This window comes from Mesoplodon bidens, assembly GCF_964165515.1.
Source record: "Mesoplodon bidens genome assembly, chromosome: 3".
In the NCBI taxonomy this organism is placed as follows: Eukaryota; Metazoa; Chordata; class Mammalia; order Artiodactyla; family Ziphiidae; genus Mesoplodon; species Mesoplodon bidens.
The window spans coordinates 156,347,344-156,373,440 of record NC_138178.1 but is presented as its reverse complement, the minus strand read 5'-3'; the positions used below and the strand labels follow the sequence as shown (position 1 = coordinate 156,373,440).

The window sequence follows — 26,097 nt, the reverse complement described above, 5'->3', positions numbered from 1 at the left end:
ATTTTCCCTTGTAATGGGTTCTGAATTGCAAATTGAGCAGAGTTTACAACACAGCTTAGGCCCATTGAAGAGGAAGAGCCCGGTGAACATCTTGCAGTTTCAGTTGGGATATCCAAAGGGCTAAACTTCAGGAGTCTGGGTGAACTGAAAATACACTAACAGTCACAAAGACTGTAACATAGCTTTGAATCTGCTTTGATTTTATCTGTCCTTATCCTTACTGCCCATTTACACAAAAGTACAGTTGACTCTTGAACAACATGAGTTTGAATTGCATGGGTCCACTTATATGCAGATATTTTTAAATAGTAAACATTTCAGTACTGCATGATCTGTGGTTGGTTGAATCCATGGACGTGGAGGAACCATGGATACGGAGGGCCAACTATAAATTATACTTGAATTAAACCCCTGTGTTGTTCAAGGGTCAACTGTAAATCTTTTGGGGAAGAAGGTATGATCATCCTGAGCCCTGATATTATTTCTATAATTTGTCGTACAATGTCTAGCCTTTAATCAAAACTTAGCAGGCAGATCAGGAAAAAAAAAACACACTACTTTTTAGCAAGAGAAAAAAAAGCGAGAAATAGAAACCAGCATATAAACTATTCAGATACAGGTGTTAACAGAAACCAACTTTAAACGATGGTTATTAATATGTTAAGAAATTAGGTTATAAGATATTTAATCCTAGCAGAGAATAGGACATTATGAAAAGAATCACTAGAAATCTGATAATTGAAATATATAATAACTAAATTAAGAGCTGGATAGGTAGGTAGAATTTAACGGAAGATTAGACACATTTTTTTTTCTTAATTCTCTAAAGAATTTTATGAGGCCTCCATCCATATATATGCTTAGGATGTATAATATAGTATGAGGTTTGGTTTCTGGTTTTGTGTTCTGCTTTTTCTATTTTCTAATTGGCAATGAGAAAAACAACTTATGCAGTTGTTTCATTCAATAAATTTTGATTAAGGGCCTGTTAGGTGTTGGGTCTGGTGCTAGGATCTGGGTGTACACAAATGAAATCAACATTGCCCTCAGTAAAGGCACAATCACTGAACTTGGATTTAGCACTGAAGTGTCAATTCGCTAGAAAAACCAGGCCTCTTCAGTGTGGGTGGGCAGAATCACTGTGAGGCTTAAAATGGAGAACCAGGGATATGGGCTTGGGGCCTTGAACCTTTGGAAATGGGCATGAGGCTTCTCCATCCCTACTGCACCAAGATGGCTCCTACCCTCCAAGGACAGAACAATATATATATATTATATTGTTTATATATTATTATTATATATTATATATATATTATATATATATAAAGGCAAAGAGTCATCAGAAGACAAAACAGCAGAAATATCTTCAAATAGAAATTGGTATTTGGTGATTGAAAATCTGAAACAGTGGTTTCATAGTTTTACAGGTTTAGTGATTTCATTATTATGTCACATTCTTCATTTATATTTGTAGCCTTGGGTATGTGCACAGCCTCCATGACTACCAGAGATGATTATTGTTTTAGCTCGACTCTCTTTTATTGTCTATTTCCCTGCTCCTCCCATTCAGCTCTGGCTAGGCTGACTTTGTTGTTATCTCACTTAGCTTTTAGCCTCTCCACTAACTGCTGGCTGATTTTTTTTTTTTTTTTTTTGACAGTGCCCTTTGGTATAAATTGCTCTACAATCTGATTCAGTTAAAGTTGGGCCTCTTTGCAAGGCTAGGGTGTTTCCAGTCTTTGGGGCATTCTCTGATCCCGAGAGCTCTCCTTAGCTATCCTTTACTTGATTCTCTCTATTAAACTTCTATCTGAACTGTTGTTTCACTTGTTCCTACTAATGATATGGAAACCACCAGCCTCTTAACTGCTCACACCCAAGGTCGCCATTGTTTGTTTGTTTGTTTGTTTTGCTGTACGCGGGCCTCTGTTGTGGTCTCTCCCGTTGCAGAGCACAGGCTCGGGACGCACAGGCTCAGCGGCCATGGCTCAAGGGCCCAGCCACTCCGCGGCATGTGGCATCTTCCCAAACCGGGGCACGAACCTGCGTCCCCTGCATTGGCAGGCGGACTCTCAACCACTGCGCCACCAGGGAAGCCCCGCCATTGTTTTTGACATCATCCTTAGAAATGAATTTTCTTTTTTCTTTTTTTTTTTGGTATGCGGGCCTCTCACTGCTGTGGCCTCTCCCGTTGTGGAGCACAGGCTCTGGACGCGCAGGCTCAGCGGCTATGGCTCACGGGCCCAGCTGCTCCGTGGCATGTGGGATCTTCTCGGACCGGGGCATGAACCCGCGTCCCCTGCATTGGCAGGCGGACTCTCAACCACTGCGCCACCAGGGAAGCCCAGAAATGAATTTTCTTATGCTCTGTTACAAATAACAGCAGAGCCGTTGAGCTTTCTGTTCATATGACCTCTCTCCTTCTCAGCAGAACCTCTGCATCACTGCATTGGAGCTGAATTCAGGGACTATAATTTGTTTTCCTCTGGAGTGATACTCCAGCTCTTCAAGTGGTGTTGGGTAGGGATGGTAGTCTCTGATCTTTGCAATTTGCCCCTTCTGTTATGGACCCTTCACTGTATTGAGTGAACTTGGGCAGGGGCAATATAGATGTACTGTGCCTTTTGCCCTACAAGTGGGGGTTGGTTGGGGGAAAGGAGACTTGTCCTTTGGCTGTGCCTTCTTGGGATAGAGCTTCTGCAATTCTGATCTGGGGGCCTTCCCCTCTATGGGTGAATTTGTAGCCCTAGACTGGGAGCTGGGCATAGGGGAAGCCCTGTCTTCTTGGGCTATACTTGCCTGGAGTGTTGCTTCATTCACACTGAGCTAGGGAAGCGTACATTGGAATAGATTGTGACTGAGATGCCACAGCCTCTCATTAATCTTACCAAGACTTAATAGATTTTCTTAAATAAATATTTCTTTATTTGCTCTATGCCCTTAGGACAATTTCCAGATGTTTTAAATGGTTTTTACTTTTTAAAATAATTTTTACCAGTTAACTGGTTGTTTTGCTGGGAATAAGGTCTGCTAACCTCCTTACATTGCCATTTGGGAAGTTCCTCCTTGGGAGAAATAGTATAGCAATTAGGAAAAAAGTATCCACTCTGAGTCACAGAGAGACAAATGATGGAAAATATGGAAACATTTATAACAGATATGTGGGACATAATGAAAAGTTATGAAGTTCTAGTGTATATATAATTGGAATCTTAAAAGCAGAAGAGAGAGGCAGAAGCAATATTTGAAGAGAAAAGACATCAGTTCCCATAATTAAGAAGTCCTAAGAATCCCAAGTAGGACAGATACAATGAAAATCACAACTAAACATGTCATAGTAAAATTACTAAAACCAAAGAGAAAGAGAAAACCTCAAATGCAGCTAGAGGGGAAAGAAGATATATTACCATAAATGATCAAAATGGAAACCAGAAGAATAGGAAGATGTCTTCAAAGTACTGAAGTAAAATAATTGCCAATCTAGATCCATACCCAGTGAAAATATTCTTCAAAAGTGAAGATGAAGTAAAGATATTTCTAGACAGCAAAAACTGATGAATTCAATTTTAGCAGAATTGATATGGTAAAAGTAATTTTTTGAAGAGGAAAGAAGAAAAATGTAGCAGGGAATGAAGACCAATACATGGGGTAAAAATTTGGGAAAAGTCTAAATGAATATTGACTTAAAACCAGTTGTAATAATATCTTATTTAAATTATTTAGAAAATTAAAATTACATCAATAATAGTGCTTAATTTGGGAATTGTACATTAAGTTGAAGTGTTTTTAAAGTCCTTGGTTCTAAGGTGAAGAAAGTTGTAAAATTACGAATCTAAATGTTAATAAGTCAAGGATGCATATAGAAATCTCTAGGGTAACCACTAAAAGAAGCGTAATGGATAAATAACTAATACAGGGGAAGAAAATGAAAGCATTCACAGCGTCGGATAAACAAAGATTTCTTACTAGGACACCAAAAGCATGAATCATAAATGAAAAATATATAAATTTGATTTTGACAGAGTTAAAAATTTCTGCTTTATGCTTGGTACCATTAGGAAAATGAAAAAAACAAGCCACATTGGGAGGAAATATTTACAGTACATATATCCAACTTAGGACTTGTGTCATCTTTATATATCATTTGTGTATATTTGGTTTATTCCAGTAGTGCCTGGTTGATTTAAATAACATTTGTAGAGTAACCAGCATAAGAGAAAAAAACCATTATTACCTCAGCAGATAAAGCATTTATGAAAATTCAACATCTATTAATTAGGGAAACTCTTAGTTAAAAGGAAGAGAGGGAAACTTCTTGATACTGAAGAGTACCTACTGAAAACCTATAGCAAACACCATGCTTAACAGTGAATTATTGGTTGTAAATGAGGCAAGCACTTCCCTCTTATTCAATAACATATTGGGATTCCTGGTCCAGGCAATAATGAAAGGAAAAAGAAAGGTATCTCTTTGGAAAGGAATTAATTATGCTGTCTTTATTTCCAATTGATATTTTAAAAATCCAACAGGCTATATAGATAAATTACTAACATTAAGAAGTGATATATTTCAGTTAAGACACAAAATCAAATGTCAAAATAAAATGAACTTTGACCAGAGCTTTAAAGCTAAACCAAAAAGAAACAAAAGAACCCAGTGAATCATTTTTAGTCACATTACTCCCACAAAACATATTGTCCTAAGTATTTATTTTTATTGAGAACAAAAATTTTTTTTCACTCTTAAGTAAAATTTATGCAATTTGTTTTAAACTTAGAAAAGAGAATGTACATGATCAACATTAGAAACAAGGGCTCTACCTGTAGATATAAAGGATAAGAAAAATTAGAAAAAACATCAAGTGGTTGCTCTAGGTTAGCAGGGTCCAGTAGCCCTCCAGCAGTGATAGAGATGTTTTGTATCTGCACTGTCCACACAAGTTAGCCAGATGTACCTATTGAGCACTTGAAATGAGGTCAGTGTGACTGAATTTTTAATTTTACTGAACTTTAAATATCAGTGGAATTAACAAGTGGCAATGGGATTAGATGGTATGAAATTGGCTTAGGAGCCATATCTTGAATTCTCATTGGTATAGAAAGCACACTGATTTTACTTTGATTGTCTGAATGTGGTCTGGCTGTGTGTGGGGAGGATCATATTCTTTGACTTTATTGAGGGGCTGATTATAGAAGCATTTCTCAAAGCCATCCCCTTCTATGTCTACCATAGTTAAAAAAGGGATTATTTTTATTTTTCCTTTTTTGTGGTAAAGTACACATAACGTAAAACTTAACTTCTTAACCATTTTTCAGTGAACCGCTCAGTGGTACTAAATACTTTCAGACTGTTGTGCAGCTGTCACATCATCCATCCCATCCCCACTGAAACTCTACACATATTAAAACAGTAACCTCCCATTCTCCCCGCCCCCCCCGCATCTGGCAATGACCACTATACTTTCTGTCTATGATTTTGACTACTCTAAGTATCAATACCTCATGTAAGCGGAGTCATATGATATTTGTCTTTTTGCGATTGGCTAGTTCACTCAGCGTAATATCGTCATATCCTCAAGGTTCATCCATCCATGTTGTAGCATATTGCAGAATTTCCTCCCTTTTTAAGGTTGAATAATATTTATTGTGTGTGTGTATATATATATATATATATATATATATATATATATATAGCTTATCCATGCATCAGTTGATGAATAGTTGGGTTGCTTCCACATTTTAGTTATTGTAAATAACGCTGCTTTGAACATGGGTATCCAAACATCTCTTCAAGACCTGCTTCCAGTTCTTTGGGGTACATACCCAGAAGAGGAATTGTTGGATCATATGGTAATTCTGTGTTTAATCTTTTGAGGAACCACCATACTATTTACTAGAGCAGCTGTACCATTTTATTTTCCCATCAACAGTGCACAGGCATCCAACTTCTCCACCACTTGTTTTCTGTTTTTTTTTTTTTTTTTTTAAGTAGTAGCCACCTGAATGGATGTGAGGTGGTATCTCAAGGGATCATTAGTTTTGTTCAGAACACTATTTACTTTAATAAAAGAAAATAGGCCTCTTTTATCTCATTTAGCTTTCCTTAGCTTCTCTTTTCTCTTCCTGTCTAAAATAGAAAAATTGGTTTCTCCCAATTGCACAAGGTTATTGTATCGTATAAGATAATGTGTCTGATCTGTTTCAAATAAATCGTAATGCTCTATGATGTAGAGCAATAATATTGTGCTATGTTACACTTAGTTTCTCCTCTTCATGATATGTCATGTAATTAGGAATAATATTTCTTTAGTTGAACTATGTAATTTATCTTCATCCTCTCAGCTGCCACATCAACACTGGAAAATCACAGGTAAACATCTTTCTCCGATACCTGCTTTGGGATGTTGCATTTCATAGCAAGTGTGTAACCACAGGTTTTTCCACCTCCCAACAAGGGTTGTCCCAAATACCAATCTGCTTAAAGCAGAACAGTTTTATCCTATCTGTATTCAAATTTTCTTTTCCCAAAGTGCCTACCTTAGTTAAAAATCAGAGTTGCAGAGTTAAAATTATCAGTCTATAGAGTGTGAGAAAAATTAAGAAAACGCAAATGTACTTTGAGATATGTGTGCCAGGGTCAGAATTCCCCTATTGTGTTGCTGGGGCCTTAGATGATAATTATATGTCTCCCTGTGTTTTAAGTTAAATGCTCTGAAGAAATGTGTATTTAAAATGTTCTGTGTAGTGAACATCACTGCTAATGAAGCAGAAGTTAATATTTTATTTCTTCACAAAGAGATGAATGTATTTAATTAATTGAACATTATTTTGTGTACTTTGCTTAAGCTTAGTATCATGTTTCATTAAAAAGTACAAGGAAACTGTAATTGTATGAAGCAGATATGTTCTCATAGGACTTGTGGAGAAATAATTATTTTTAATCACTGAGAAAGACTGAAGAACCTATTATTTGGAAGTAATATCCTTTGTGTGTCTCTGCTTCATTGGGTGAAAAGAAAATGATAATAGTATATGTGGTCAAAATTAGTATGATAGAAAAGGCAGAAGGTTACGTTTTTAAAGGAAGAATATTTGTGACATGGTTATCATAATGACCCCTGATGTTTTATGTGGCTGATCCCTCACTCATTAAGGGTTTGAAACAGTTTTTAAAGATTATTAATACGTGTTTTGCTTGAGTTAAAATAATTAACTCATAGATTTTAATTATATTCTACTTTCAGCCAATCATGACTTAAAAAAAAAGTTTTAAATAGTATGATCCCAATGAGTGGTGGCCTATTTTAACTGCATGTAAGTATATTTTGGTGCTACCACACTTGTTTTGATTGATTTGAGTTCTTTTATTAAAAGAGACTTGCCTTAGTTCTTCCTACTGTGGAAAATTGATTAGTTGTAGTCTCGGTATCTGTTCATAAAACACCTGAATTATGCTGAAATGAATGAGTTCATCAAGACATGTAAGAATATGTCAAGTTAATTTCCCAGTAGAGGTGATTGGGGCATTGCTTAATTGAGAATCTGAGAATTTCTGGTGAAATCCTATTAAATCTCTTAGTTCTTTTATTTACTCAGTAAAGGCAAAACTTTATAATATCAGTTAGGGTTTAGTGTGAGAAATAGATCTACTTTAGGTATTTTATACAGTAGTTGTTTATAATGTTGGCAGATGTGGCCCTGCCTAGGTTTCCAAGAAAGGATGGATAGCACGAAGGGGGAGATTCACTACAGAACAGAATAAATTTTATCTTTTATGACCTTGCTGGCAAGAAGTGAAGAGCCAAATTAGCAAGTATATGGTCCCTGCCTCTCTTCCACATTCTAAATCTCTCTGCATTGCATCTGATTTGCCCCTGGAACCTAGCTCTAGGGAGTGCTGAGCATTTGGTTTTGTAGCCTCCGTGGAATAGGAGAGTATATTAGGAAGTGGGGCTAGAGGCTGACTACTATTAGGTCATACACAACAGTGCAGTAATCAGGTTTTTCTTTCTGTTGAGAAACATGACCTTGCCTTATCTTTTTCATAGCTTTTGAGCCTAACCTTGTGGTACTCAGCAAACACAGGTTGAATTCATGTTAGACCTAATATCACATTTACAAACACATATCCATGCATTAGTAATGTTATATTCAACCTGTAGTTTCTTTACAGTTTTTTTTTAAAGCTTCCTGTCCATTAGTTGAAACTAAATCATCTATGAATGCAATTAACTGGTCACATGAAAACAAAAATGTTCCAACGTGCTGGAAAAGAGTTTAATTTCAATAAAAAGAAAAAATATAAAATTTTAATATTTTTTCCTGTTACTTGAGTTAATCATCTTCCTCACTGGACTCTTTGCATCTCGTTTTGGATATAATGTTACTATTTTCTTCAGTCAGCATTTTCATCTTGTCCCTGCTTTAAGGAAGTCATATTTTGGGCTGGAATTAGTGAACAAATACATTGTTCACATAGTGTTAAAGATGATTAACTGAATTCTATTTCAAATGGTATTCTACTTGAGGCTTGCTATTTATTAGCTTTAATGTCACTGTTTTTTTTTCCTTGTAATGAACTGAGCTTTATGCTTTAAACATCATTTTTGTTTCAGTGTATCACTTTGATAGATTCAAACAGTTACTACTTTTATTCTATTGGGTTTCTAGAAACTGTATTGTAAAACAGATTATTCTATTGTGGTTTGTGTGTTTTTAAGTGGTAAATATTGTAATTAAGAGTTGCGTTTGCAACCAAGGGTTTTTAAACCAAAATATTTTATGCTTAAAATGAAGTTGTCATTGATGCAAAGATGTAAAAATTCTTAATCTCTATAATAATTAAAAATTTAAAATATTATTTATTTTTGGTAAAATGAGTATAATACAAACACCACATAATTTTACAGTGCGTGTGTTTAGCACACTAAAAAGTGTGTATGTATAGGTACAACTATTGTATTTTTCATTAGTAAATAGAGTCTTTACAAATGGTTGTATTTCCATTTGGCTTGCCCCTATTTTGATATTTTTTCCAAACACTACAGAATCAAATTTGAATTCTTACAGAAGGCTATATTTGTGAATATTTGGGAAAGGTGTCTTATTGATCAGATTTTCTTGTTAATCTTTTTTCTCTTCCCCATACTCCTTTCAATCCCGTTTCCCCTACCAACACCAGTGTTAACGGCATGTCCATCTTGAAAGAAGGCATCAGAGGGAAACAGGGCAGGAGTGCTAGGTGTGCTCTTGCCTTAGTGCTGTTGGTTGTTTTGAGTTCTGGGATTGGCTGGCATGAGCGTTCTTTGTCTCTCTATCTCTGTTTCTGTCTCTCTCTTCCCCATCCTTCCCTCTCCTTCTCACTCTCTGTTTATTACTTTCAGCAGCAACCATTGAATTATCTTCTTTTTGTTCCCTTTGTCACTCCCTAATGTTGTTCGGGGCTCTTTTCTTTGGACAAATAATTATTAGAAAACATTACATAATCAGATAAAGACATTGAAGAATAAAACATAAGTATAGATTTGGTAGCATAAATGGGGAAGAGGCAAAATTTGAAATAAAGAAGAAAGAATTGCTTATATTTATCACATTTATTCAAAATAACTTACATGTCTGTTTCTCCAACTAGGCTGTATGGTTCTCCAGAGGAGTAGAACATAGAACCTTACTGTCTTATTCAGCTTTGTGTCTTGGCAGCTTGGTTGCTGCTGAATGCAGTAAGTGTTTATTGGACTGAATGGAAATATATCTGTATTTTCTTTAGGAAGACTGACAAGTGTCAATAGTTTTTTTTTTTTTTCTTCTTGTCTCTTAAATGCCACTGTTCCTTCTTGTCTGTTGTAAACCAGCTCCATCGAATCTGATTGCTGAAATTGAACTTAGATGAGAGAAGAATTCATTCTCAAAGTCCTTTCCTGCTTTAAAAGGATGATCTTCAATTATTTTTAATGTTGCTATAATATTTTACTATCCTAGTGTTAGGATAATGTCCTTTGGTGATTAATCTTTCTCAAGCACGTGTCTGATCATGTTACACCCTTGCTCAAAAACTGTTGAAAGCTTAAACTGGATTTTGGTATCCCCGCAACCTGATTTCTCAACTTATCTTCCAGTCTTTTTTTTTTTTTTTTTTTTTTTTTTTTTGAGGTACGCGGGCCTCTCACTGCTGTGGCCTCTCCTGTTGCGGAGCACAGGCTCCGGACGCGCAGGCTCAGCGGCCATGGCTCACGGGCCCAGCCGCTCCGTTGCATGTGGGATCTTCCCGGACCGGGGTACGAACCTGTGTCCCCTGCATCGGCAGGCAGACTCTCAACCACTGTGCCACCAGGGAAGCCCTCTTCCAGTCTTTTTTAACCCTCTTGAGCTCTTACTCTTCATGAGCAGCCTCAGATGGCTCGCCCACTCTGCATTGCTATCATTGGTCATGGATGCTCATCTCCTTTCCATCAGTTACCCAGTCTTTTCTCTTCTTTACACTTTAGTTTGCCCATTGTGTCCTTATTTTGTCTCCTTCTTTATGAGGTCTTGCTGATCAGAATAGTTTCTATTAAATTTAAACACTTAAATCCTGTTTCTAGTAGTTACCATTGATATTGCTTCCCTCCTGCTTAGTCATATTTGCCCCAATCAGTATTTCTCATACAGTACTTTTCTGGTTTTGTTTTAACCCAAGTCAACCTTATCCTGTGGTTTTTCTCTCTGTTTCAGAAAAAGTTCTAGAAACTTCTATGCATCAGAGATAGTATAATTCCTATTCAGGATTTCCTTCTCTCTCAGGAAGGAACATGGCAACTTATTTAATTTTTGAAAAGGTTGGCTAGTATCCAAGCCAGTAATATAGTGATGTGGGATCAATACTGGTTTGAATATTAGGGACCAGTGGCTGAAAACTATCTCCCTTATCTTGATTGATCACTTTATCTTCTGCTGCCTTCAGTTTCCTTATCTCTAAAATGTAGGCATTGGATTGCTTCTTTAATTCTAACATTGTTTCTAGTTAGTTATAACAAGCTATCATTGTTGAGTTCCTGAAATGTGCCAGTCACTCTTCCAGCTGTTTTATCTAAGTGATCTCCTGTAGGTCAGCATTCTTCTGTGGTGTAAATGCTACTGAGTCCATTTTATAAATTCACTTGTTACTTTGGTTCACAGATAGTAAGCAGTTCTTCTAAGGTCGTAGACTGGCAGAGCTGGGATTTGAACTCAAGCCATGCTCTTTCCATGGTATGCCACCATCTCCCTATAGGTGTTACTTTTGCGTCTTTTAAGTCTAGCTGTTTTCTCATTACCATTACAAGTTTCCACATGAAGTACATAATACTGTATACGGAAATGTTTATTTAAAATAAATGCCATTCACTGTACCCTGGCTTATTGGGGGTCAGGTTTTCACTTTTATTTTATTTTATTTTTTTAATATCTTTATTGGAGTATAATTGCCTTACAATGGTGTATTCATTTCTGCTTTATAACGAAATGAATCAGCTATACATATATCCCCATATCTCTTCCCTCTTGCGTCTCCCTCCCTCCCACCCTCCCTATCCCACCCCTCTAGGTGGTCACAAAGCCCTGAGCTAATCTCCCTGTGCTGTGCAGCAGCTTCCCACTAGCTATTTTACATTTGGTAGTGTATATATGTCCATGCCACTCTCTCACTTTGTCCCAGCTTACCCTTCCCCCTCCCCGTGTCCTCAAGTCCATTCTCTAGTAGATCTGCATCTTTATTCCCATCCTGCCCCTAGGTTCTTCATGACATTTTTTTTTTCAGATTCCATATATATGTGTTAGCATATGGTATTTGTTTTTCTCTTTCTGACTTCACTCTGTATAACATCTACCTTACTACAGATAACTCAATTTTGTTTCTTTTTATGGCTGAGTAAAATTCCATTGTATATATGTGCCACATCTTCTTTCAGGTTTTCACTTTTTTTTTTTTTTTTTAATTAATTTATTTATTTATTTTTGCCTGTGTTGGGTCTTCGTTTCTGCGCGAGGGCTTTCTCTAGTTGTGGCGAGCGGGGGCCACTCTTCATCGCGGTGTGCGGGCCTCTCACTATCGCGGCCTCTCTTGTTGCAGAGCAAGGCTCCAGACGCACAGGCTCAGTAGTTGTGGCTCACGGGCCCAGCCGCTCCGCGGCATGTGGGATCTTCCCGGACCGGGGCACAAACCCTTGTCCCCTGCATTGGCAGGCGGACTCTCAACCACTGCGCCACCAGGGAAGCCCCAGGTTTTCACTGTTAAATGTTCATTAAGGTGGCTAATCTTTTGTGTGTGTTGACTGTCAATTAAGAGTAGAGGAGAAATTGTATTTTGTTGTATTTTAGTTACATCGTTGAACAAATAATCATTGTTGCCACTTACACCATAGTCTACTTTTTGTCCTTTAATTAATTCCTCATGGAAAATGTTTTAAATGTAGACTTAGCAATTCTTCTTCATGAATATGAGAAATGGGAAGAAGGTGGGTGGAAAGATTTTTATATGCTAGACAGAGCTGATTTCTGTATTCTGTAAACTTGCTCCATTATTCTCCTACCTTATCCAATTTTTCCACTTTTGTAATTTCAACTTGATAAATATCCCTTGTAATCAAAATATGTAAAATTATGATCTTAGATGTGTGATCTGTTAACACTAGAATTTATGGTGGGTCCTATCCACATTTTTTTTAATAGAATATCTCTCTCTCTCTTTTTTTTTTTCCTATTTGTGTTTTAATGCCTTATTCATATGAGTAGGCCATCTGTAATTTTCTTAGAATTTGAGTACAACCACTGCAGCTATTAAAAAGGGAGCCAATGGCAGCCAAAGCCAACCAATTTTAAAGGGAGAGGGTTCTTTTCTATCAACTTCTAAATGCATTGTTTTACAGGTATTATTTATAGTTAATTGTTTTTTAATTAAGAACTTGTTTAGGGCGTTATTATCTTTTTTCCTTTCTGTTCTTTGGCCATTTTACTGCTGGGAAGAGAAGAGTTAACTTAATAGGCCCGAGACAGCGTTCCTCAGGAGGGCCTGCTTGCAAGGTAGGCCCTTGTCTGTCATCTAGGAACTTGAGTAATAATCATTTCTCTACACTGATATGAAACCTTCCCTAAATGATAAGGGTAGCTACTGTGACTGGACCTTTTGTACAAACAAAATGTGGTTTATGCTGAACACCTGCTTTCCTTCTGGGAGTCTGGAATTTTGGTACATACTAGGCAGACAGTGCCTAAGTGACTAGCCCCTAATTAAAACTATGGGCACTGAGTCTCTGATGAGCTTCCCTGGTAGACAACACTTCACACGTGTTGTCAGAATTCACTGCTGGAAGAATTGAGCATGTCTTGTGTGTTTCCACTGGGAGGGAGAAGACTCTTGGAAGCTTGTACCTGGTTTGCATTGGTCTTCACTGCATGTCCTTTACCCTTTGCTGATTTTGCCTTGTATTTTTTCACTCTAATAAATCTTACCATAAGTACAACTATATGCTTCAATATGCTTCTAGTTCTGTGAATCCTTCTAGCTATCACCAAACCTGAGACCCTCAACACAACTACCCATTAATATATTTTCCCACCTGAAGAAGGAAAGAGAAAAGAAATCCGTTTAAATGTATGAAGTTTTAGTAAGTTGGAGCTTTTATAAATCTTTTAGTAATGTACTGTGAAGGGAATCAAAACATGCCACCTGAAAATATGCCACTTTGGCATATTGAGTATTTTCAGCCAAGGGCACTTGAGAACCAGTAGATGCAGGAAGGGCTCTCTGACCTCCTGTTCCTACCTAAAAGCATGTCAGTATTTCCCATGAGGAAGGTGCCCTCCCTGTACCAGGAAGCGGAGAACATTGTCATCATTGAAGACTGGGAGTTGATGCCAAAATGGATCTGTACAAACAAACCTAAAATAACCCTTATCTTTAATTCCCCCATATATTTCCTAGTCACTTTCCCACTATTAAATCCCTTTTCCTTTGTCTTGTCATCTCTCCATGAATTCTTTGTTAGAAAGGTATATAAGCTCTCAGTCCCAAGCACTTCTTTGCATCTTCCTTTTTCCTGTGAAGGCTCCTATGTATACATAAAAGTATTAAATAAAATTCATGTTCTTTTCTCCTGTTAATCTGTCTTATGTTAGTTTAATTCTCAGGCCCAGCCACAGAAACTAAAATGGTTCCCTTTAGGATTCTAAAGCTTTTTCCTCCCCTCCAACTGGAAGGAATTCTTGGTAAAAAGTGTGTTTCTGTGTTTTTGGATTGTTCTTATCTTTGATGGTTACTTACATAGTGAGAAATAAATAATGGGCTTAATTAAGTAATATGAAATTTAACCAGCTCTAGTAGCTGAGATAATTTCTCACAATTTAAATATAAAAAGTTCTTCAGGGTAGAAGATGCTTCTAGGAATGTATGACAGTAATGTTGGCATTGAAAATCATCATAATGGAATAAATAAGAAAATTGCCTTCCATTTAACGTTTCATGTAGTACATAGGAGGAGACTAATATTTACTATACGTGCCTACCTTGAAAGCATTTATCCATGCATTAATGATGTGTTTGTATGCTTCATGTGCTCTCTCTGTGTATATGTGTGTAATGTGTGTGTATGTATGTATGAGTGTGTGTATTTATTGGAGGAATTGTTATGAGGGTTCTATAGTATAATCTTTTGATTGATGGGGGAGAAATGTTTATTACAATGAGATTATTCTGATTGGTTTTTTGAGGAAGATGGATTAAAGAGAATCTGAAAACAGTGACTGAATAGGATCTTCCTATTATGTTGTTAAGCTCTGGGCTTGCATATATTAATCCTGTGCCTATTCTTGTGCTCTGTAATTACAGAAGGATAAGTAATGCTGAACTTATTTTACTTCTGGATTCAAAAGAAATGCTGGAGAAATTCGAAAAATTTTATATACTCTTGGGTCCATTAGAAATTTGAGACTGTCTAACTGTAACCTCATTTATGTTTGTCAGCTTTTAAACATTTATCTCTTGTTGATTTTCTCTTTTCCTACAGCAGTTATTTCCAACTTTCTCACTGTATTTAAATATACAAGTCCACCTCCATTTTTATCCTTCCTCAGCAGAGAGCCTTTACTGCTATTTTAAAAAGACTATATTTTTTGTTAGGAGTTGGGCATCCAATAAATTCACTTTTTTGACGTGCTGAAATTAAGATGCCCATGGGATTACCAAGTGTAGAAAGTCATTATGTAATTAGATATTTAAAGGTTTGGAGTTGAGAAGATCAGTCTGGCTCTGACTTAGGAATCACTTATATCTCTGTTTACCTATATACTTACCACCAAAGGCATTGTCTAGATGGAATGATGCTTAATACTAGAACCCTATACAGTTATCTCTATTTAAAAGCCAAATATTTGAAGAGACCCAGGGAAGGAGACTATGAAAAAACAGGAAGAAAACAGAGAACTAGTGAAGAGTATATTATGAAAGTCAGGGAAGAAGAGAGATTAGGAATGAGAAGAAGTAATTGGCAGTGCCACATTCAACAAGGATATTAGGAAAGATTTGTAGAGTCCATTGTATTTGGCTGTAGGTTATCTTTGGGGATCTTGATGAGAGTTATTTAATTCTGTATCGTGATGGAAACCAGTACCAGTGAATCGAGAGGTGAATTGGAAATAAGATTGTGGGGCATCAAGTGTAGATTGCTCTTTGTAGGAGTTTCACAGGAAGGGAAGAGTACAGGGTGCTGGTTAGAGGATCATGTCAGATTGATAAAGGTTTTTTTGTTTTGTTTCGTTTAAAAAAAATTACTTTTTTTTTTTTTTTTTTGCGGTATGCGGGCCCCTCACTGTTGTGGGCTCTCCTGTTGCGGAGCACAGTCTCCGGATGTGCAGGCTCAGCGGCCATGGCTCATGGGCCCAGCCGCTCCGCGGCATGTGGGATCTTCCCGGACCGGGGCATGAACCCGTGTCCCCTACATCGGCAGGCAGACTCTCAACCACTGCGCCACCAGAGAAGCCCCATTACTATGTTTTTTTTGAGGTGAGAGAAATAGAGAAGAATGATCCAGTAGGGAAAGAGAGCTTCAGTACATGAAGGAGAGGACATAATTGGTATAGTGAATCCCTTGATGGATGTGCAAGGAAATAGCAAAGGTAGGCTAGTTTCTCTAAAAGATCCCTTTTCCTCAGAGCCTAGAGAGGAGGAGAGACTAACCATTGGTAAGATTCAGGATGGTATATGTAGGAAATTTGGGGGGTGTCCTGCCTAATAGCCTCAATTTTATTTCTCACGGGGGAGCTATGTTATATCCTACAGTGAGTAAAAAGCTGTTAGTTTCTGAGATAGTACAGTGGACTGGGTGGGGGCCTGCAGAAGAATTTCTGGGCACTGAGGATGGCTTTCAGTGTCCCATCACATCAACTGATACTCACGTGTGATTTTCCTTGGAGGACTGAGTAACCTGATACAGGAAATAGGAGATTTTTGTAGTTCCTCCAGAGTTGGTGGTTTTGCTGTTCAAGTTCAGTAGATGAACGGTTTTTAAAAGGAGTTTGAGATGTGAGCAAGGGAGTGGCTAAAGTGAAATTAAGAAAATTAGGTTAAAGAGCCTGGAATTTAAAATCAGCAAAAGGAATATCAAGGGAATTGTCGTCCTCTTGACAATGAGGAACAGATGTATCAGAAGAAAAGGAGAAGAAAAGGGAACTGGGAAGATTGGTAGATAAAGCCAGAAGCCTGAGGGGGAGATAATGGGGAGGGGTGGGGTTGGACATACCTTTTGATTCAAAGGTGACAGTTCTGAAAAAAAGGATAGGACTATGGGAGTGGGTGACTGAAGAGGCATGGAGTTAGGGTCCCCTGGGAATCTGAAAGCTTAGTAAAGAGTTGAAAACATGGGCTCTGGAGTCAGACTACCTGGGTCTGAATCCTGTGCCCTCACTTGTTAAGTATGTGAACTTGGGCAAGCTCCAAGTGTTGGTTACCTTTCAGTAAAACCAAGATAGTAAGAGTGCCTTACTTTAGTTTTGTGGTGGCATTGAATGAGGTAATTCATAGAAAACATTTGCACTATCCCTTGCACAACTTAACTGCTTAATAAACTTTAGTAGTAGTTGTTGTTATTATTGCCAGCTCCTTCTCATTTAGATCTCAGCTCATATGTCACCTCCTAAGAGAGACCCTCCCCAGCCACGCTGTAGAATATAGACCTGTCCAAGTAGCTGTCCGTCATCACCTTGTACTATCCACTCTTGTAATTTAGCTGATAGTCTGAATATCTCCGCAGTTAGATTATTATCTTCTTTGGTGTTGTAGCCAGATCTTATTAACCTTTCTGTAAATTATCTGCCTAACACATAGCAAGTGAAACCACTCTCCCAAGTCTTTGTTGTGGGGAAAAAAATGGTGTCTCTTTCTTGATCTGGAAAACCACTTGAATACTGCTTGTTAATAAAGCTGATTTCTGGCATGGTGGTAAAACTTTTAGATAAGGGCAAAGGGGTAAACCACCATCACTAGGGTTTTCTGATCTCATTTTAGAATTTTCCACACAAACAAGTGCACAGTTCTCAATTTACTATTTTGTTTGGGTGGATAAAGAAGTGACTCATCTCTTCCAGGCTGCACTGAATTTAGCAAACTGAGCAAATGCAAACCTCTTGTTTTCGAGGCATTATTTTTATGTTATTGCCATAATGTCACACCATGACTTTAATCATGAGAGAAATTTAACTTTATTTGAGCCACAGTTCAGGGATGATGAATCTGGAACTGAACATTTTGCTGTTAGAGTCATAGGAGGTTTTTAAATGTTTCCAGTCTCTGTTTGTAGGTGCTTCAGGACAGTGTAGATGATGTTTATTGTTTGTCCAGCTTGCAGCGTCATCTTAGCCTTCTGAATCCAGTCTTACTTGGACACATGACATTTTCATGTCACCGTTGTAACCACAGGTATTTGGAAACTAAGGCTCAGGAGGGACAGCTTATGGGATACATTGGAAGCACTTGTATTTGAACTTGTCACTCCCAGAGTTTTACAAGAGTGGCTTAATGTTAATGATTATATTCATTCTTTTATTTGTATAGAATGTTATATAATGTCCTCTCACTTTTGAAGTTAACAATCCAGCTTTGCCCATTCTTCTCAGATTAAAAATATGTATGAATCATGATGATTAAGTGTAAGTTCCAAATGTATTATTGACCACTTTTGGTTTGGGGAAGCTAGCTTTTAAGAGTTTAGGTTCTTAAAAAAGAAAAAAAAGAGTTTAGGTTCTTTTCTTGATTAGGTATGTATTCCACGTAAATTTAAGTTTATTTAAAAATCTATCCTGCAGTGATTTATGTAAGCTTGAGGTAAGTTCATCAACTTATAACATTATGTTAATTTAGCTGGAAATAACCTATCTATAAATACTTTATTGAGAGTCTTTTAAATGGACTTTCACATACAGTGTTATCTATTACTGATGTTTCTATCATCAATGCTCATTTTTTGTTACAGATTTTTATTTTATTATAACAAAATTTTAGGTGCTGCCAAAAAGTGAAGCGTTACGTATGATTGCATATAATTGCTCTGATATCTGACAAATTTTAAAACATTGATGTTTCTTCACTTGTACAAAACACTAGGTTCTTACTAAAGTAATGCACATTGTTTTTCTCGTCAGCAAGACCTTCTATTTTAGTGATAGTCAATTGGAAAAAACCATATTTTTCCTTTTTGGATAATGAAGTAGTCTAAAAAAGAAAATATTTTTTTTTTTTTTTTTTTTTTTTTTTTGCTGTACGCGGGCCTCTCACTGCCGTGGCCTCTCCCGTTGCGGAGCACAGGCTCCGGACACACAGGCTCCGCGGCATGGCTCGCGGGCCCAGCCGCTGCGCTGCATGTGGGATCTTCCGGGATAGGGGCACGAACCCGTGTCCCCTGCATCGGCAGGCGGACTCTCAACCACTGCGCCACCAGGGAAGCCCCAGAAAATATTTTTATAAAAAATTATTCTCAACTAATGTGATCATAAAATACATGGAAAAAGATCATATTTTCTAGATTGATTGCTAGTTTAGTGACATTAGTGATTCTTGTTTGATGATATGTTATGCATCTAATTTTGACAAGAACGTGTTCCTGATATCTCAAATGCTTTCTTCCTAGAATTTAACATGTGAATTGGAGAACAGGGAGAAACAGCAACTAGAGATGTTGGATGAACTGAAGGAGATCCAGAATCACTTTGAGACATGTGACGCCAGACATAAGCGCGCTGACCTCCAGATCTCAAAGCTGACTCAGCATGCTGAGGATGCAACCAAGCAGGCCGAGCAGTACCTCCTTGAGTTCCAGCAGTCGGAGGCCCTGAGACAAGAGGCAGAGGAGAGGAGAGAAGTGCTGAAGCTGAAAGCTCAGGAGTCCATTAGGCAGTGGAAGCTTAAGCATAAGAAGTTAGAGCGAGCACTGGAGAAACAATCTGAAACTCTTGATCAACTGACAGACAAGAATAATCAGGTATAAAAGCCAGATTCCTGAGGACTGATTTTTGCTGTGACCAAACATTCATTCATATGTCCTTTGAACAAACACTTGAATGCTATGCTGTGCATTTAACCTATCAAGATGTTCTTGATAGAAGAGTCTTTATGTCTAGACTATTTCAAGGTAAAAGGTAACTTAGTTTTTAAAACCTTTTTAAAGCCTTTGTAATCTTTTAACATTCTGTGGCTTTTCAGAGTTTACACTTAAAGTAGATCCACTCTCCTCCTCTAGTATAGCTTTTAGTTCCCTAATTTGAAATTATTCTTTAATATCCAAATGGAAGAGAATCACAAAATCTTCCTTAATATCACATGCCTTTTCCCTCAATGCATGTATTTTAAAATCTCATCTATTTGTATATTTCAACTTAAGTATTGGTTAGAAAGAAGCGTTTCAAATGCAGCCGTTACTACTGGAGCATTTTCTGGCAGCTTCTATAAGTTAAGTGAGTGACATTGATAATCTCACTGAGCGGTATTATCAGATCTCAAACCTCTTTAAGACTTTTGTGCCTCTTTGATAGCAACAAAAAGCATTTCATTGATCTGTGTATGCATTTCACATCATCTTTTCTCTTGTATAATCAGTTACTTTAATTGGATTTTATGCTCCTATGTTGATTCTCAACTGTATCTTTGCATTGAATTAAACCTAGATGTTTCTAAAGTAATAAGCAGGAAAGTCATAATTGATTTTTATCCATGGTTAGTCTTGGTTTATCACTTCTGCTTTGTCATTTGTCACTTGTCAAGAACTCTGAATGTTCCAGAAGAATAGTCATTTGGATAAGTCAACTTTCTTTCAAAAGAAAGCAAAATGTAGGGCAATTATATTTATAAAATCAATTGTCAGCACTTAAGAGTGACAGATGCTTATTTCATGACAGATGAGCTGTCATGGAAAAGATGCTTTCGTTTTTACATATGAATTTCTTGGACATATAAAAGATGGAGGAAGTGATCACTTTACGCTCATTATGGAGTGCTTTTCACTTTAACCCATCTGACACTTACTGGATGACTAGTTGCCCCAAGGTAAAGCAGCTCTAAGCCTTTCAGGCTTGAATCTGAATTGATTTGATCCCAGGAAATTGCTCTACCTTGATTATTCTGTTGTCAGCCTGGTTTGGCAGCTGGTTCAATGAGCCTGGCTATAAGGGAGGTAGCTAGAGAGAAGAGTGGTTGGGGGGATTGATTGATTGAGAACCATCTGGGGATTTTACTTAATTAGAGGAAATTTAGAAGGGTCCACGCCATCAGACAGTATCCTAATCCATGGTACTGAGAGTTATCTAGATTGAGCTTTTCAGAATATTAAAAATTGTTAAACAGTCATTTCCCAGAATACTCTTGATATAATTATTTTTATCACTTAGCATTGCTAATGATAAGCAAAGAAGTAGTTTTAAAGTGATTGCCACAGTTAGGGTAGTATTACAATTATCACAGCAGGCATTGTAATTTCCACTTTAAAAGCCTTAAAAATTAATGCAGCATGTCGCAGTTAGAGCAACGGTTAATCAAGGAAGAAAGGGTAACAGATATTTCACTGCAAATTCAAGTGTCCAGTAAGTCTGTGATGTGGAAATACATTGTAAATAACTTTGGAAAAAGTATATTTTTAATATCTTACTGAATAATGCCTCTAAAGAGTATTTAATTTTTAATAAAATCACAGAGCCACCCTAGGGCAGTAGTAATACAGCCTACTCCTTTTTTGGTTTGTAGGACTAATTATTTTCCAAAAATGACTCCAGGGTATATTTGGAAGTGTATGTTAAAATAAAAATGATACTGGTTTACAAATAAAACACATTATAGTTTAAAGAATGAGTTAATTGTTTAATAAGTAGCCTTGTTGAGCCATTTTATATGCTCAGAAGATGCAATTTTTGGATTTTCAAAGTAGTTCTGTGCCTACTTCCATTTTTCTTTTTCCAGCTTAATTTATTTTCTGCTTTAAGATGTGCCACTTAAAAATTCATTAGAAGGCCAAAGGCTTTTATTCTCTTAAAAATTGCTCTTATTTATTTTTTCCTGCTTTTTACATTTTGGAATCTTAGTAAGATTATAAGATATATATCATATCACAAAACTTCTTCATTACTGAAGAATATGGAATATCAAACAAATAGCATATCATTGCAGAAAAAACCCAGATAGGTAAGGTTGTATACTTTCCTTAAGAGAAAACCAAATACCGTATGCTAACCCATATATATGGAATCTAAAAAAAAAAAAAAAAAAAAAAGGGGGGGGTTCTGAAGAACCTAGGGGCAGAACAGGAATAAAGAACAGGAATAAAGACACAGATGTGGAGAGTGGACTCGAGGACACGGAGAGGGGGAGGGGTGGGCTGGGACAAGGTGAGAGAGTGGCATGGACATATATACACTACCAAATGTAGAATGGATGACTCGTGGGAAGCAGCTACATAGCACGGGGAGATTAGCTCGGTGTTTTGTGACCACTTAGAGGGGTGGGATAGGGAGAGTGGGAGGGAGACGCAAGAGGGAGGAGATATGGGGATACGTGTATATGTATGGCTGATTCACTTTGTTATACAGCAGAAGCTAAGGCACCGTTGTAGAGCAAATTATACTCCAATAAAAATGTTGGGGGAAGAAAAGGACAATGACATGGATGTTTATATCAGGGAATCATGATATTCTTTAGAGATATGTAGATGAATGCATATTGGAAGGTCTAAAATTCTATTGATATAAATAATCTAATCATAAATTGTGATACTTTTGCCGTTTTTAAAGTGCTTTTTGAAGTCATTGGTTTTTATATGTGCTTTGAAAATGATAAAGGAAAAAATCTGAACTTGGGTTTTGATCATAATGTATACTTTTCTGAATGTTTCCAAATTCATGTTCTTTTTTATAACATGGATAATGGGAATGATCCCTAGGTTTGGTTTGGTTTTGTCTTGTTTTTCTTGTTGAATTGGCAGAATAATTGGCTTGCCCATGTATTGAACTTTTTGCTTGATTTGGCTTCAAGAATCTTAAATTGCCATCTTTTCCTTCTGTGTATTGCCTTCATGCTGAGGGAAATAAAAGAGCTATATGTAATATATACTGTCTTTTAAAATTTGAATTTCTTAATAGTTGAAAAGTAAGAAGGATCAGTGTAAAGTGCATACTTTTTAAATGTGTAATTGTTATATGCAATTTAAGAAAGGCTAGAGCACTGATATGTTAGTATAATCCAGTAGTCTTTCTGCATGTTCCCTCACATGCAGAAAAATAACCTTTTTTTCTTTAAAACTGTTTCTTGTCTACCTTTTAGTTAATTCAAAAAACTATATATACTGGGCATCAGGCCTTTGAGGAATTGGTTCCTGTTCCTATAATCACCATGGTTTTAGGCCATATCATTCTTTTGGCTTCACACCAGCCATTTTCAATCCTCCTCTTATAATCAATCATCCCTTACAGCTCTTCTTCTATGGAAGCAGTGTTTGGTTAGAACATTCCCTTCCCATTGTTCCTGACTGCTACTTATTTCTCCATTTCGCCTCCACATTTCCCAAGGATTTTCACACCTGGCTTTCCCTCAGCCTGTTTCATTACATGTAATTCTTGCCAGTATCTTTGGTGATTTCCAAGTTCAAGTCAGCAACCCACTGAACTCTGTATCCTTATACTTCACTAATTTCCTATTTTATAGTGATCTTCAAATCACTCAGCAGCTAATTTCAATGGCTAAGATTTGTCATCATCTGTAATTTCTCTGTGTTCAGATCTTTTCTAAAATTTCAGTCTCTGTCCACATTTCTTTTATTCCCTTTTCCTCTTTTAACTATTACCATCTGATTTTGATCTTTCCACATTCCTTTGGTTGACCAGCTGTTTCCTGGAATTGGTTTTTTCCTGTTAGACTGGACTTCATGAAAAGCTACTCTGACGACATGTTCACCAGCATCTTCAATTTCTTGCTTCCACCTCACACATTTTACTGATCTTCAATCTGGAATCAACCCAACTCTCTACTTTTTCTGTTCCTGCTCTTGAGTGGTACTAGGAAAACGTACGTAGGATATCAATTGGCTCCTATAGTGGTCTTGGTTACCTCCCTGACCGCACTGCAATTCATTCCATTCCATTAAAAAATTAATGTAGGCCAGTTACTAGACATATAGCCCTCTTCTGATCAAGAACTATTCTTCTGAAGAATGAACTATGAAGTCTGTTGGGGAGCTTCTGGTAAACATTTACTCATTCCTAAAAAAGATAACACTAGGAGGGAGATGTTCCTCTTCTCTGAACGTTGTTATATTTGGCTGTGATGCCAGAAATGGCTGAAGCTATCTTGCTATGGTCCTGAGAATGAAGCCTCACTCCAAGGGAGGGTACTGCTGAGAGCAGTGCAGAGAGGTGGATCTAGAGCTTTGACATACTGTGGAGCAGTTCTGCCTGGAATGATAATAAATTACCTTGTAGTTTAAGCCAGCTTGAACTGGAGTTTTCTCTTACTCTCAGCAGAAGAAATTCAAGCTTATGTGAAACATCAGTTCTAGGAGTAAGGAGCTATAAGTTAAAGAACCTAAAATGTAGGATTGATTAAGTGGAGAAGTGGGGTGAGGACAGGGAGGATCGTACTTTTCTAAAGGAATAATCGGAAAAACTTGCCATGCTGTTGATTGAACCATCAGAAGTCATACCTTGGGACCTTGTTGCTCTGCTTCAGGGAATGGTATTAAGTGACCAGTAGAAAAACTTTAGGATGTTGGAGTCTGTTGTGTACTTATTGCAGCCTTCAGAAAAGTCCTGGAAGGGAAAGACAAGTATAGGTTGAAACTGCTCTGTCTAAAAGCAGAGAGCAAGATTTGGGGGCATTGGGAGACTGAAAATCTGCAATCTATAATCCACATTTACTGAATCTGATAATTTGGAGTCTTTTAGAGTTAGAAAAGCCAAATTGTTTATCCATGCAGAAGTTAGTCCAAGCAAGAGAGAGAGGTAGGAAACTTAGCAGAAATTTAAATGGGGTAAAAAGCAAGCCTGGTTTTTCAGGCCCCTTTCAAGTTCTCCTATTTAAGTGCTTCTGGCCAGACAAAGGAGACCCAAGTCCATTGTTTTGAATTCCCTCAAGATAAAGGCTATTCAACTGAGGGCCCCTGGGAATGTCCAGGATATTGAGGTGGTGGTTAAGACACTGACATTTTCAGACTCGGAGTCAATGTCTAGACAAAATGTTGGGCTATGGCTACTAGCCAGGCATTAACCAAAAGAAAATAGACAGAACTTACTTAGCTTTTAGTATCTATATTGCCAAAGAAATTCTAAACTTGACCAACATAGTCTGAGACTGTCCACCCAAAGGCTGTCACTTTTGTCATGAATCGATGTAATATTTGGAACACTGAAGCTGAGGGTGAAACATGGAGAGTTGTAGAGTAGCAGAGCCTGAGTTTTGAAGGACTCTTCTTGAGACACCCCATCTCTGGTCTTCCCATCACGTGAGAAAAAGAAATATCCTTGCTGTTTAAACCAACTTATGGTATTTTGAAATCAAAGACATTTTACGTGCTAGGGCCATCTTGGAAATATGATTTTTATCTTCAGGGCTACATGGGAGTCTCTTAACTCAGGGCCAGGGGCCTATGTTATCTGTTCCAAACATTAGTCACTATATTTATGCACCCTCCCCTCATTCTAAGGTCCCTCCCACATCACCCTTACAACCAAGACTGGATTCTGTCCGTTTTTGTCTTCTCTTGTGTGGTATGTAGAGTGACCTCCCAAAGATGTGTCAACCTAACTCCTGGAATCTGTGAATAAGATGAAATATCACTCCCATGATTATGATATGTTACTTGGCAAGTTGATTTTAAGATAAAGAGATTATCTGGATGGACCTCATCTAATCACAGGAGTCCTTCAAAGCAGATAAATTATTCTGGCTGTTGGGAGAAAGGGAAGTCAGAGGGATTCAAAACATGAGAAGGGTTCAGTGTGGTGTTACTGGCTGCAGAGACAGAGGAGTCCATGAGCCAAGGAGTGTGGGTGGCCTTCAGAAGCTCAGAAAAACCCCTGGCCCAAAGCTAGCAAGGAAACACATCCTAGGTCCACAGAACTAAATTTTTCCAACACCATGAATGAACTTGCAAGTGGATTCTCCCCCCAAAGCCTCCAGCTAAAAGCCCAGGTTAGCTGACACCTTGCTTTTAGCATTAGGAGACCGGGGGCAGAATACCTTGCCAGGATTTACGACCTCTGGAAAACAATGAGATAATAAATGGGTGTTGTTTTAAGCCACGAAATTTGTTGGAATTTGTTACACTGCAATAGAAAAATAATACATCCACCCTTAGGCTTATCTATATTTCTAGCCATTTTTCCTGCGTTAAAATCTTTCTTCTAGAGTGAACTCTGTCATCTGTGTTCCAGACTCTTTTCAATCCAGGGACATTGCTTTATCAGTTATCCCCTCTCTTCACAGCTTTGATCACTATGCATAAGTACCTCCCTGAGATCCTGGTTTCTCCTTGAACTTAAATCCCACCCCCACTTTTTGTTTCTCCCTTCCCACTAGTCTTCATCACAACCCTGTGATGTAGCTTTTATTACTATCTTTATA

At 37.5% G+C, this 26,097-nt stretch overlaps 1 protein-coding gene across 4 annotated transcripts in view; it reads left to right on the top strand.

Moving 5' to 3' along the window:
- The window catches only part of CEP128 (centrosomal protein 128), a 423,783-nt gene that overhangs the window by 120,718 nt on the left and 276,968 nt on the right, over positions 1–26,097 (top strand). For all 4 annotated transcript variants that reach the window (XM_081227258.1, XM_081227257.1, XM_081227259.1 and 1 more), the window contains one exon: positions 19,130–19,480. In XM_081227258.1, coding sequence (XP_081083384.1) covers positions 19,130–19,480 — 351 coding nt within the window. The remainder of the gene's footprint in view (positions 1–19,129; positions 19,481–26,097) is intronic.